Here is a 15,019-nt window from a genome sequence, read left to right as displayed (position 1 = left end):
CACAAAAACAATAAATACTAAAAATATTTGCATATCCTTTTCCCAGTACCCCAGAGGAGTGGTGCCCAGGCTATAAAACTCCTCACACATACTACTACCCCCCAGATCCTGACCGAGGCCTCTCACCTAGCTAAGCCAGTTTTTTCTGCTCTTTATGGTGAGGGGCAATATAAGTTCTGCTTTAAAGGAAATCTGTCACCCAAAAATGTACCTGCCAGGTAAAATCACATAGTCACACATTTTTTTCTAATCTTCTTTAAAAATATGTTAAACATAAAAAAGTGATTTAAACAACAGGTCATTTTCTGATGACACATTCCCTTTAATAGCCCTTTTGAAGGGCTGAGCATTGACTTATTGGATTGATAGCTATTATCTAGTGGCATCTATGGCTTATTGTTTCTTTTGGAAGGAAAGCTAATTTGCGCCCAAATTGAATTTCTTTGCAGATTTGGGTGAACTGGAAGACATTTTTTGAGAAGTGTTCTGATTGTTACTGTAGACCAAAAATTCTAATCTACTGTACTGTAGGTCACAATTCATGGTAACCTAATGGAATGTACCATGATATGTCACATGAGCTGGGAACTCACCACCAGATTCATGTCTGTTCATATTGCAAATACATCAGTAGACAATGGAATTGATGGAGAGAAGTCATCAGTGAATCATATGGTTAAGCCCATGGTGGTTATAATAAATAACATGAGAATTTGTGATTTGTCCCTTCTGATACCCTATTAATAATCCTTAGCATAGCATCCGCCTGAAAACAACCTGCAGTGTCAACTCTCAAAGACACTATGCTCTGCTCTTGTGCAGTATAGGTGACATCTGTATTGGATATCTAGTAGGGCCTTTCCACTTTACAGTATTCACTATGTGACGATATATGTATATATACAGTATGTGGTGTACCACTTTTCACCTGTGTTAATGCATTCCAGTTAAGAAGTATATCTTTAAGACTTTAATAAATCTAAATTAAAATAATCCGCACATGAACCCTATCACAGGTCTATACACTGTAAGGTGTACTTACTAATGAAGGTAGCTTCATTTTATTTCTACTGAGTGCATTGTACAAGATCATGAGGAGGCTGCTGTCCTCTAAGTAGACAGTGATTTACAGCTTTTATTAGCTCTTTTTGATTTTTATATGTAAGGAAGCTCTACAGCGTATGTGCATATTTTTCTTTATTTTTTTCCTCTTCTGGGTGACATGTAAGGGTTTTGAACCCAGTTGCTACTTCTCCATAGAGTCATGGTCTCAAGATTTGGCTTCCAAAGGAGTTTAGGCACTTAGATAAAGAACCTGGAAGAAGAAAATAGCGTAGTTCATACACTTAGTAGCACCACAACAGGGACAGTACATGACTTTATATTTTTTTTATTTCAGGGAAGCAGATGAAACCAGACACAGGCCTAAATGAGTTGCTAAATATATTCAATTCTGCCAAGGTGTTAAATATTAAAGAACCAGTGCCTGGTATTTGGAAAATTAAGGTAACATGATATCTGTTATGATTTTGTGACTTGTATGATACTGCATTAAAAAAAAAGCATAAACACAATCCTAGGAGATGGTTACATGTCCTTTATAGATATTATAAAATTGGAATTCACCAGAGTATTCAGAGAGTATCTTACTCTGTCCCATTTGGAGACAACAACTGTTCTGTTTCCAGGTTAAACCTTGAATATTAAAATATTCACTTTTTGATAGAACAGAAATATGATGTATTGTCTGGGTATTATAAATTAGAACACAATAATGTGATTATTTTTCAGACATCAAGTAATGGTCGTCATTCTGTGAGAATCACTGGAGTCAGTACTATAGATTTCAGGGCAGGATTTTCAAACCAGCCTACCTTAGATTTCAGTAAAACATCCAGCAGACCTATACAAGGTGGGTTCTTTTGCATAAGATTTTTAGTTAATGATTAAAGACAACTGATTTTTGTGTGGTATTAAATTGTGTGGAAAAGTAGGTTAATTTAAAGTGCAGTGTATGTTTAGTTTCACAAAGTGCTGCATTTTCTGAATAACAGTAAAACTTCTGCACGCTCCAAATATCAGTTCTACTTTTTTAACTGTAATCAGCTCATTGTGGCAAATCAGACATATTTGTCTGATCTTCCAGTTTGATTTGCCACTATGAGTTTATTTCAAGAAAAGTGCAAGGAACTCTTATCTACAGGTAAGCCAGAGAGAACATATTTCCGTAAACATTCTGATAGCATACATAGAGAATCATTTATAGAGGCTTACAGAGGTTTTCTGGAGATTGTCATAAACTACAGAAACTGAGAGGATGTCGTTTTCATTGAACAGCCAAATGTATTCTAGCTACCAGACATATATACTATGTTATGAGTCTGATGCAGCAGTGTAGAAGGCTTTTGACCGATTACGAGCACTGAGGCATATTTGGGACATTGGATCAAGATGACTGCAGAGAGAAGTTTACAATTAGGTCCAGGAGGCAGACTACTAGGGATGATACTAGGCTGGCTGTATTATTTTTAAACGTAAACTGAAAGTGTACTATATATATATATATATATATATATATATATATATATATATATATATATTGTGGGGATTTGCTCCGGTAGACAGGCTTGCAGACGCAGTATAGAGGCACCGACAACGTTTGTAACTTAGACAGTTTGGTGTTTATTCACACATAAGGATAAGCAAAACAAAAAGTCAGTTTCAAGGAAAACAGTCTCCTTGAGTCTGGTGTTTGTTCACACGATGCAGCAATGCAGAAGTACTTGGACATAGCAGAAACCACCTGCTCTCACTCCAACAAGGTAGCAGGCCTTTACCCAGGCCCAAACTCCCAGGTCCCAACACAGAGACTGACAGAGCTTCACAGACAGAGAGGAGTCAATTCTCACCACCTGACAGTGCTGCCTGCATTTTATAGCTTAAACCTAGACCCGGCCTGGAACATGGGGAGTAGCCACCCACCCTGCACTTTGGATGCTCCCAGTAAGAGCCGGCCCGGATCTGCTTTACAGCCATACTAAATAGCAAAACCATGTTAGCCAGCACTAGCTGCCGCTGACACATGAAATTGGTGGCTCTTACCTCACTGAGGCCAAGAATCTGGGTGACACATACCTTCCGTCAATGACGGACCCTTGTGCCTTCCTACAATATATATTTCACTTTTTACTTTTTTCACATTTTATGTTGTGGCCTGAAAGCATAGTGTTAGAATTAATTGAAATGGAAAGTATTCAGACCCTTTACTCAGTACTTAGTTGAGTCACCTTTGGCAGCGATTACAGCCTCCAGTCTTCTTGGGTATGATGCCACAAGCTTTGCACACTTGTATTTATGTTTTTTTTTTTTTTTTTTTTTTTCTGTAGATCATCTCAAGCTGTGTCAGGTTGGATGGGAACTGTCAGTGGACAGCCATTTTCAGGTCTCAGAGATGATCGATTAGGTTCAAGTCAGGGCTCTAGCTGGGCCACTCAAGGGCATTCACAGAGTTGTACATAAGTCACTACTACTGTATATTGTCTTGGCTGTGTGTTTACGGTCATTGTCTTGTTGGAAGGGTAACCTGAGGTACAGAACACTGCATATTAGGTTTTTATTAAGAATTTCTCTGTACTTTGCTCCGTAAATTTTTCCCTCAACCCTGACTAGTCTCCCTGTCCCAAACACTGAAAAACACCTCCATAGCATGCTGCTGCCACAACCATGCTTTACTGCAGGGATGGTATTGGGCTAGTGATAAGCAGTATCTGGTTTCCTCCAAACATGATGCTTAAAATTGAGGACAAAAAGTTCAGTCAATCTTTTTTTCTCCTTTAGGTGCTTTTTTTTTTTTGCAAACTTTTTGATTTATTTTTATTTTTTTACTGAGGAGAGGCTTTTTTCTGGCCAGTCTACCATAAAGCCCAGATTGGTGGAGTGCTGCAGTGACTTTCTTGAAGATTTTCCTATCTTCACAAAGGATCTTTGGTGCTCAACTACAGTGGCCATTGGGCTCTTGGCCACATCTCTTACCAAAGCCTTTTTCCACAATTACTTCGTTTGGTGAGGTGGCCAGTTCTAGGAAGAGACCTGGTTGTTTTAAACATCTTCCATTTAAGAATTATAGAGGGCACTGTAATTTTGGAAACTTTCAGTGCAGCAGAAATGTTTTGTATTATTCTTCAGATTTGAGCTGTCTTTGAGCTGTACAGGCAGTTCTTTCCTCCATGGCTTAGATTTTGTTCTGGTATGCATTGTCAGCTGTGAAACCTTTTTCTTTTTTAATACATTTCCAACCATTTCTAATAGTTTGTTATTACTTTCTCATTACGGGACATTGAGTGCAGATTGATGGGTGGATTTTTTTTTTATTATAGCACGAAGCCCTGAATTGTGAAAAAGTGGAGGAGTCTAAAGACCTTCCGAATGCACTATCTATATATGAGCTCAGAATGAAGAAATGTTTGGCATTTTATTGCAAGATAAACATAATCTTCAAGTGTTTGTATATTAAATACTTTTTGTTGTTTTATGATCCATCATGCAATGTATTTTTCTTACAGGTATTCCCACATACGTTCTCTTAAACACAACAGGCTTACAACATCCAGCAAGAATTGATCATCTAGAGTTGTTAACCACTTCAGGACTTCTTCTACAGACAAATCCCATAAAATATTATCCTAATAGAATACCCCATGAGATTTGGAATGTAACTGAATTTATTCCACCAAAGGAACAATTTTTTCTAAGAATAACAGGATATGATAAAGATGGCTACCTGTTTCAGAGAGCATCCAGTGTTTCATTTTCTAATATTGTGCCAGGTAATTACGAGACACTAAAAGAATGCTGTATCCAATACATATTTGGACACTGACACAAATTGTATTTTTATTACCTCTTTACTAAAACATATTCAAGTTATATCATGTAATAGACATAAAGTTCAGACTTTTAGCTTTCATTTGAGGCCATCCACATTAAAATTGGTTGAAGGGTTTAGGAGTTTCAGTTCCTTTACATGTGTCACCATGTTTTTAAAGGGACCAAAAGTAATTGGACATTTCCGCAAAGGCTGTTTCATGGGCAGGTGTGGCCAATTCCTCCATTATTTCATTTTCAGTTAAGCACATAAAAAGCCTAGAGTTGATTTGAAGTGTGATGCTTGCATTTCAAAGATTTTTCTGAGAAGTAAACATGCGGTCAAAGGAGCTCTCCATGCATGTGAAACAAGCCATCCTTCATCTGCGAAAACAGAAAAACCCATCCGAGAAATTGCTACACTATTAGGAGTGGCAAAATCTAGAGTTTGGTACATCCTGAGAAAGAAAGCACTGGTGACCTTAACAATGCAAAAAGACCTGGACGTCCACGGAAGACAACTGTGGTGGATGATCGCAGAATAATTACCATGGTGAAGAGAAACCCCTTCACAACAGCCAACCAAGTAACCAAGTGAGCAACACTCTCCAAATCTACCATAAAGACAAGACTGCATGAAAGTAAATACTGGGGGTTCACTGCACGGTGCAAGCCACTCATAAGCCTCAAGAATAAGAAGGCTAGATTGGACTTTGCTAAAAAAAAATCTTACAAAAAATGGAAAATCCACTTCTGGAAAAACATTCTTTGGACAGATGAAACCAAGATCAACCTCTACCAGAATAATGGAAAGAAAAATGTATGGCGAATGCATGGTACAGTTCATGATCCAAAGCATACCATATTATCTGTAAAACACGGCGCAGGCAGTGTGATGGCTTGGGCATGCATGGCTGCATAGTGTTTATTGATGATGTGAAGCAGGACAGAAGCAGCCGGATGAGTTCTGGGGTTTTCAGAGACATACCGTGTGCTCAAATCCAGCCAAATGCAGCCAAAATGATTGGTCGGCGTTTCATAATACAGATGGACAATGACCCAAAACATAAAGCCAAAGCAACCCAGGAGTTTATTAAATCAAAGAAGTGGAATATTCTTGAATGGCCAAGTCAGTCACCTGATCTGAACCCAATAGAGCGTGCATTTCACTTATTAAAGACTAAACTTCAGACAGAAAGGCCCACAAACAAACATCAACTAAAAACTGCTGCAGTAAAGGCCTGGCAGAGCATTAAAAAGGAGGAAACACAGCATCCGGTGACGTCTACGAGTTCACGACTTCAGGCAGTCATTGCCAACAAAGGGTTTTCAACCATGTATTAGAAATTGACATTTTATTTACAAATATTTAATTTGTCCAATTACTTTTGAGCCATTGAAATGAAGAGATTGAGTTTAAAAAAATGCTTTATGTCCTCACATTTTTATGCATTTATGTTGTTCAACCCACTGAATTAAAGCTAAAGGTCTGAACTTCAACTGCACCTAACCCTGAAACTGTATGTATCCACTATTAAATTAGTATTACTTTTGTGCTTGTATAGATAGATCACATGCAAGGATGAGGAATTCAATATGTGTATATGTTGTCCGTTATAGGAACTCTTGTAGCCATGGTCCTGAAGTCATTTAAAATTATGCATAATGCATTTCCATGTTTCCTTTGCTTCCTCACAAATTTCAACACACATCGTAGCTATGGCTTGAATTTAAAGGGTATTGGAAAGATGACAGCCAAAGCTTAAGGCTCAGAGTGGTCACTGCTTCCTCTTCCTATCTGGTGGAGTTTGAATATAGTTTGAGGATAGATTGATAGAGCGAAAGATTAGGAACTAGCTATTATAACATTTTCTTGTGTATAATGTCACTGTTCATTGTGTGTAATTTACCGTATCATTTATGCTCACAGGACCTCCGAAAGTGTCAATGTCCAAAGTAACGCCTGGCTACTATCTACAACCTGGTCGTATTCCATGCTATGTGGAAAGTCTTTTACCTGTGTCAGTGCATTTTAGAAGGAATGGCATGAGACTTGGGATAGAACAATTATTCCAGTATGTATAATTGTTATTAAAATAAAATGATGTGATGTACATGTATATACCCAGTAGAAATGGGCCCCTGAGCCTGACATTCAGAAATATGGGAAGTATTAATTAAAATTGGTTATTCAATGGACACATTCAAGTTCACACTATGCAAATTATGGCAAAACAAAAAGGAACAGTGGCTTAATGGTGCCCTACAAGTTGTTGAAACTCCAAACCCTAGAATGATAGAAAATACAGCACTGTTCTGCGATTGTTGGGTTGCTGTAGTGCCAAGTGGCAGGTCGCAACATAATGCCATTCACTTCCATCACTTGAAATTCAGGCAGTGCTACACCGCGATCTTTGATAGCAATAACCAGTCTCCTTGACACCCCCAGAATAAAAGAGGTGTCAGGACAAGACCACAGTCTTTGCTTTTATGCCGTGTTTTGGCATATGGCGGTCATAGTGGGAGATTCCCACTTTGGACGCCCCTCTATTAGTCCGAGAAGAGAGCCACAGCAAACAGAGAAACCTGGAATAAATGTTTGCTTGACATTATTAACTCTAATGTGCGTATTAGATAGGATGAAAACTTGCCACTTCACTAAATGTCACCACAGGGTTAAAGTATCACAAATAGTGATGAGCGGGAGGTGCCATATTCGATTTTGCAATATTTCGCGAATATTCGATTGAATATTCGTATTATATTCATCGAAATCGAATATTCGTAATTATTTCATTTATCGCGAATAATATGCAATTAAATTAATCATGCGATTTTTTTTTCCTGTATAAGGCAACGTTCTTATGAATATGGCTAGGCTAATATGTGTATTATTACGAATATTCTAAAAGACGAAGTTAGAGCAATATTACGAATATTCGTAAAATACACATATAGACTGTAACTTATTTGTACTGTTATTCCACTTTGGCATACTGCTCCCCGACAAGCATCCCCGTAACCATGGGAACGCCTGTACGTTAGAATATACCATCGGATCTGAGCTTTCACAATCAAAATTGCCAAAATTCTAAATAACGAATATATTCACTATATTGCTATGTATTTGTTTTTTAGAATATTGGTCATTTAGTTTTTCATGTGAAAACATGATTCCCCCCTGCTTAAGTTGCTTGTGGGTCAATGGCTTATTGACCCACATGCAAGAAGCAGGAACAAATCATATTTTCAGATGAAAAAAAAAAAAAAAACAATATAGATTTCACAAATATATAGAACTATATTCTAAATATTCGCTAAAATCTCGAAGTTACGATATTCGATCAAAAAATTTGCAATTCAAATATTCGCGCTCAACACTAATCATAAATATAGACTGCTGCCGATATAAATGTCATAAAATATGGTGCCCCATTCAAGACCCACTCCATAAGCCAGAGCAGAGAGTTGCTCTATAAGACCAGCCCCTGATCTGGTGAACATGGCGTGGACATGGCCTGTCCATGCATTAAATGCAGTAACACCTTATTGTCATAGACTGGACCGGCATGCCCGCTTCCAATTAAAAGGGGCTGTCTTCATGAGGTAACCTCTACTCAACACTAGCCTTTTATATTACTTTAGAAAGATTTAGTTTCATCTAAGACAAACACATTGCAATTGAAGCAATTGAATCATCTACTCATTGGTAACCACACTAGACTTATTTCCCACAGAATGTCTTGATCCTCAATTACAGCCTAACAAAGACTTGCTTCATTTCTAGAATGTGTTTTAATTAATAAAATTATTTTCTGTGCAGAGAGTCTATAGAAGCAATCTGGGAAATCGCTAATGTGACTTCCTATGATGAGGGATACTATGAATGTTTTGCTGTCAGCACAGCTGGAAGTGCACAAGCTCAGACATTTCTAGATGTAAATGGTAAGTGATATGCTGTAGCTAATATAATAGCATTGCCTGCAAAATAATTTGAAGAATCTTTATCTATTACTCATTTGGATGCAGAAAACGAAGAGGAAAATATTATTTCTGTGATTTTAGTTCTCTTTTAGCACCATTTTAATATGTACTTTAGAAGCAAGAAGGACAATGACACCTATTAGTAGATAAGTGAACTAAGGAGGTTGTTGATCCAGAATCAATGACCACTCTGAGTGTTTATGAATGAGAATCTTCACACAAAAAAAATTATATGAATGTATATATATATATATATATATATATATATATATATACAGTACAGACCAAAAAGTTTGAACACACCTTCTCATTCAAAGAGTTTTCTTTATTTTCATGACTATTGACATGTAGATTCACACTGAAGGCATCAAAACTATGAATTACCACATGTGGAATTATATACATAACAAAAAAGTGTGAAACAACTGAAAATATGTCATATTCTAGGTTCTTCAAAGTAGCTTTTGCTTTGATTACTGCTTTGCACACTCTTGTCATTCTCTTGATGAGCTTCAAGAAATAGTAATCTGAAATAGTCTTCCAACAGTCTTGAAGGAGTTCCCAGAGATGCTTAGCACTTGTTGGCCCTTTTGCCTTCACTCTGCGGTCCAGCTCACCTCAAACCATCTCGATTGGGTTCAGGTCCGGTGACTGTGGAGACAGGTCATTTGGCGCAGCACCCCATCACTCTCCTCCATGGTCAAATAGCCCTTACACGGCCTGGAGGTGTGTTTGGGGTCATTGTCCTGTTGAAAAATAAATGATGGTCCAACTAAACGCAAACCGGATGGAATAGCATGCCGCTGCAAGATGCTGTGGTGCCATGCTGGTTCAGTATGCCTTCAACTTTGAATAAATCCCCAACAGTGTCACCAGCAAAGCACCCCCACACCATCACACCTCCTCCTCTATGCTTCACGGTAGGAATCAGGCATGTAGAGTCCATCCGTTCACCTTTTCTGCGTCACACAAAGACACGGTGGTTGTAACCAAAGATCTCAAATTTGGACTCGTCAGACCAAAGCACAGATTTCCACAGGTCTAATGTCCACTCCTTGTGTTCTTTAGCCCAAACAAGTCTCTTCTGCTTGTTGCCTGTCCTTAGCAGTGGTTTCCTAGCAGATATTCTACTATGAAGGCCTGATTTACAGTCTCCTCTTAACAGTTGTTCTTGAGATGTGTCTGCTGCTAGAACTCTGTGTGGCATTGATCACTAATCTGAGCTGCTGTTACCCTGCGATTTCTGAGGTTGGTGACTCGGATGAACTTATCCTCCGCAGCAGAGGTGACTCTTGGTCTTCCTTTCCTGGGGCGGTCCGCATGTGAGCCAGTTTCTTTGTAGCACTTGATGGTTTCTGTGACTGCACTTGGGGACACTTTCAAAGTTTTCCCAATTTTTTCGGACTGACTGACCTTCATTTCTTTAAGTAATGATGGCCACTCGTTTTTCTGACTTCTCCACAACGCAACTGATGGTCCCAACCCCATTTATAAGGCAAGAAATCCCACTTATTAAACCTGACAGGGTAAAACCATTTCAGGTGACTACCTCTTGAAGCTCATCAAGAGAATGCCAAGAGTGTGCAAAGCAGTAACCAAAGCAAAAGGTGGCTACTTTGAAGAACCTAGAATATGACATATTTTCAGTTGTTTCACACTTTTTTGATATGTATATAATTCCACATATGTTAATTCATAGTTTTGATGCCTTCAGTGTGAATCTACAATTTTCATAGTCATGAAAATAAAGAAAACTCTTTGAATGAGAAGGTGTGTCCAAATTTTGTATATATAGATGTATATATATATATATATATATATATATATGTAGGAAAAGATGGCGGCACCGAACAAACTTTAGGCAATTGCTATGTCCCAGGGCATATGCACAATGCTAAAATGTAAAAACGAAGATCGGATAGCACTCCAAAAATAACAGAGATTTTATTCGCCCATGTGGCAAAAAAAGGCGACGTTTCGGCTCCACAATAGAGCCTTTCTCAAGCGTGTATTATATATATATAGGTTACGTCAGAGATAACTATAGTGGTGAGTTTATGGATGAGGTGAGATAGGATTGGGTCAGGGGCACAAGTAGTGAGGTGTGATTTGGATATGCTAATTGAACAAATAACTTCAACTTGTGTGATATAACATTTAAGGTGTTTTTCTTCAGTGATGGTGGTAAACTGGGTTATGTAGGAATAGCACTGAGTGGTTGTGTAGAGGGATAGTGGGAGTTGTTGCTTGAAGCTTTCTCAGATTTTATCAATTTTATCTTTCAATTATGATGCAAAGTCTTTGGCTGATATGAGGGGTGTGGGAGGAGGTATCTGGGGATGAAGTAGAGAATGAAAGGTATTAGGCTACTTTCACACTGGTGTTTTGGTTTCCGTTTGTGAGATCCGTTTAGGGATTTCACAAGCGCTGCAAAATGGATCAGTTTTGCCATTAAAAGGGTTGTCCGGGTTCAGAGTTGAACCCGGACATACCTCCATTTTCACCCTGGCAGCCCCCCGGACTTGAGCATCGGAGCTGTTCATGCTCCAATGCTCTCCTTTGGCCTGCGCTAAACCGCGCAGGGCAAAGGCATTTTTTGAAGATCGGATGAACTGCTCCGATGCTCAAGTCAGAGGGGCTGCTGGGGTGAAATGATGGGTCTGTTCGGGTTCAGTTTTGAACCCAGACAACCCCTTTAATTCATTCTGAATGGATAGGGATCCACTTAGAATGCATCAGTTTAGCTCAGTTTGGCTCCGTTCCGCTTTGGAGGCGGACACAAAACGCTGCTTGCAGTCCCCCATTGACTTTCAATGGTGTTCAAAATGGATCCGTTTTGACTATGTTAAAGATAATACAAACGGATCCGTTCTGAACGAATGGATACGGTTGTATTAGCTGAACGGATGCATTTGTGCAGATCCATGATGGATCCGCACCAATTGCGAGTGTAAAAGTAGCCTTAAACAGTTTTTTGGGGTTGCAGGAAAGAGATTATATAAGAGTAGTAAAGTAGTCCTATTTAGAAGAGGTCAGTGCAGACCTGAATTTTAGAACACCTTGTTTGTATGAGTTGAAGTATACCTTGGAGTTAACTTTCTTCTAGAGTTGTTCTGCGATCGTTCCCTATATTGGCCAAACAGAATGGTGTCAAATGAAAAAAAAAAAAAACTCACATACCTATCTCTATGCTGCTGAGACCGATGTGGTGCAGGCCTCTTTGGGCCTGTGTCCTGCTCTGCATGCTGGCCGGCTCAGGCTGCTTGATGATGATGACATAATTGTGTCGCCTGTGCCGGTCTCTGATAGGCTACAGCCGCTAGGTCTGAAGCCTGTCAAAGGAAACAGCGGGGCAGAGAGACATTGTTCCCATGCCGACCACAGCATTCAACTGTATCGCTGTCCTCAGAACTGTGATACAGTTGAATATAGAGACCTTTAAAATTTTTAGAGCAAGGGTCTTTGTCTATAGGATAGTGCAGCAAGGGAGTATGTGTCGGTGAGAGTCAGCCATGTTTCTGTGATGACAAGTAAAGTAACTTTCTGGGAAATGAATGGAACATAAGGGCCATAATGCTCCCGATAGAGATACTGGAGGAGTATAGGCCAGGGCAGTAGCAGTAGCCAGATAAGAGGACAGAAGGGACAGTGAGACAACTAGAACCTTGTCTTAAAGGATATGGAGGAGACGATGGTGAGTACTAGAGAAAACATGTTTGATGTAGAGGAAAAGAATGACAGAACATGAGAGAGAAAAGAGTTAATTTCTGTTGCTAACAATGTAGTTGTTTTTATATGCTTTACAGAACCCCCTCCTGTGCTTAAAGGTTCAAATAACATCACTGTCATCACTGGAAAAGAAGCTGTATTAATATGTGAAGTCATAAGCGCAGTCCGTTTCAATTTAACGTGGTGGAGAAAAGCTCTTGATCTAAGACTGGCGAACGCGCCGGGGATTCATGTATTAAGTGATAACTCTCTTAAGATAACAAGTGTGAACATCAGTGATGCCGGAGAATATGTCTGTTCTGCATCCAGTGAAGGTGGAACAACTGAGGTTACATCATATCTTATTGTGCAAGGTATTTGTTTTCACACAAACTCACTTACTGCAGATTCAAACCCGGGAACCGAATTCTGTAAGGTGACAGTGCTAACAAGAGATAAAATTCCATTTGGATGCTTTGCAGAATTTTTCCCCAAACTTTTATTCGGATGCATCACTGAACTTTCCCCAAAAATTAGATTTGATCCGAATTCATTCATGACGAAGCGCGTTATAAATCAGCTATTTCCCGGCTGCAGGGAACATGTACAGTATTTCAGACTACGGTCTGTATCAGGAGCCGGATAGCGATATTAATACACAGCACATGTACAGTACTGTACATACAGTAGACAATAAGATGCAGTGGGGCACAGGACAGTACAGTCAGGTGCAGTGGGGTACAGGACAGTACAGTCGGGTGCAGTGGGGTTCAGTACTGTACCTGCGGCTCCCCATCCCGATGTACTGTAGGTCTGTGTGGTTCCGCTCACCCATTTATTTTTATTTTATTTCATGATTGACTGTTCAGGTGCCATCCCCTATAGCGCCCGGCTCCTGTACAGTCGTGGCCAAAAGTTTTGAGAATTACATAAATATTGGAAATTGGAAAAGTTGCTGCTTAAGTTTTTATAATAGCAATTTGCATATACTCCAGAATGTTATGAAGAGTGATCAGATGAATTGCATAGCCCTCCTTTGCCATGAAAATTAACTTAATCCCCAAAATAACTTTCAACTGCATTTCATTGCTGTCATTAAAGGACCTGCTGAGATCATTTCAGTAATCGTCTTGTTGACTCAGGTGAGAATGTAGACGAGCACAAGACTGGAGATCATTATGTCAGGCTGATTGGGTTAAAATGGCAGACTTGACCTGTTAAAAGGAGGGTGATGCTTGAAATCATTGTTCTTCCATTATTAACCATGGTGACCTGCAAAGAAACGCGTGCAGCCATTATTGTGTTGCATAAAAATGGCTTCACAGGCAAGGATATTGTGGCTACTAAGATTGGACCTCAATCAACAATTTATAGGATCATCAAGAACTTCAAGGAAAGAGGTTCAATTCTTGTTAAGAAGGCTTCAGGGCATCCAAGAAAGCCCAGCAAGCGCCAGGATAGTCTCCTAAAGAGGATTCAGCTGCGGGATCGGAGTGCCACCAGTGCAGAGCTTGCTCAGGAATGGCAGCAGGCAGGTGTGAGCGCATCTGCACGCACAGTGAGGCGAAGACTTTTGGAAGATGGCCTGGTGTCAAGAAGGGCAGCAAAGAAGCCACTTCTCTCCAAAAAAAAAATCAGGGACAGATTGAACTTCTGCAGAAAATATGGTGAATGGACTGCTGAGGACTGGGGCAAAGTCATATTCTCCGATGAAGCCTCTTTCCGATTGTTTGGGGCATCAGGAAAAAGGCTTGTCCGGAGAAGAAAAGGTGAGCGCTACCATCAGTCCTGTGTCTTGCCAACATTAAAGCATCCTGAGACCATTCATGTGTGGGGTTGCTTCTCATCCAAGGGCTTGGGCTCACTCACAATTTTGCCCCAAAACACAGCCATGAATAAAGAATGGTACCAAAACACCCTCCAACAGCAACTTCTTCCAACAATCCAACAACAGTTTGGTGAAGAACAATGCATTTTCCAGCATGATGGAGCACCGTGCCATAAGGCAAAAGTGATAACTAAGTGGCTCGGGGACCAAAACGTTGACATTTTGGGTCCATGGCCTGGAAAATCCCCAGATCTTAATCCCATTAAGAACTTGTGGTCAATCCTCAAGAGGCGGGTGGACAAACAAAAACCCACTAATTCTGACAAACTCCAAGAAGTGATTATAAAAGAATGAGTTGCTATCAGTCAGGAATTGGCCCAGACGTTGATTGAGAGCATGCCCAGTCGAATTGCAGAGGTCCTGAAAAAGAAGGGCCAACACTGCAAATACTGACTCTTTGCATAAATGTCATGTAATTGTCGATAAAAGCCTTTGAAACGTATGAAGTGCGTGTAATTATATTTCACTACATCACAGAAACAACTGAAACAAAGATCTAAAAGCAGTTTAGCAGCAAACTTTGTGCAAACTAATATTTGTGTCATTCTCAAAACTTTTGGCCACGACTGTACAGTG

The 15,019-nt window shown here is 39.6% G+C and overlaps 1 protein-coding gene across 1 annotated transcript in view; it reads left to right on the top strand.

Moving 5' to 3' along the window:
• Nucleotides 1–15,019, top strand: part of HMCN1 (hemicentin 1) — a 655,003-nt gene that overhangs the window by 64,919 nt on the left and 575,065 nt on the right. Inside the window, 6 exon segments of the mRNA XM_044300627.1 lie at nt 1,400–1,506; nt 1,792–1,912; nt 4,563–4,826; nt 6,794–6,938; nt 8,687–8,808; nt 12,654–12,929. Of these exon segments, the coding sequence (XP_044156562.1) occupies nt 1,400–1,506; nt 1,792–1,912; nt 4,563–4,826; nt 6,794–6,938; nt 8,687–8,808; nt 12,654–12,929 (1,035 nt within the window).

The sequence above is a fragment of the Bufo gargarizans genome, chromosome 7, assembly GCF_014858855.1.
Source record: "Bufo gargarizans isolate SCDJY-AF-19 chromosome 7, ASM1485885v1, whole genome shotgun sequence".
Taxonomy (NCBI): Eukaryota; Metazoa; Chordata; class Amphibia; order Anura; family Bufonidae; genus Bufo; species Bufo gargarizans.
The sequence above is the reverse complement of the archived record's forward strand: the minus strand, read 5'-3'. Positions and strand labels throughout refer to the sequence as shown.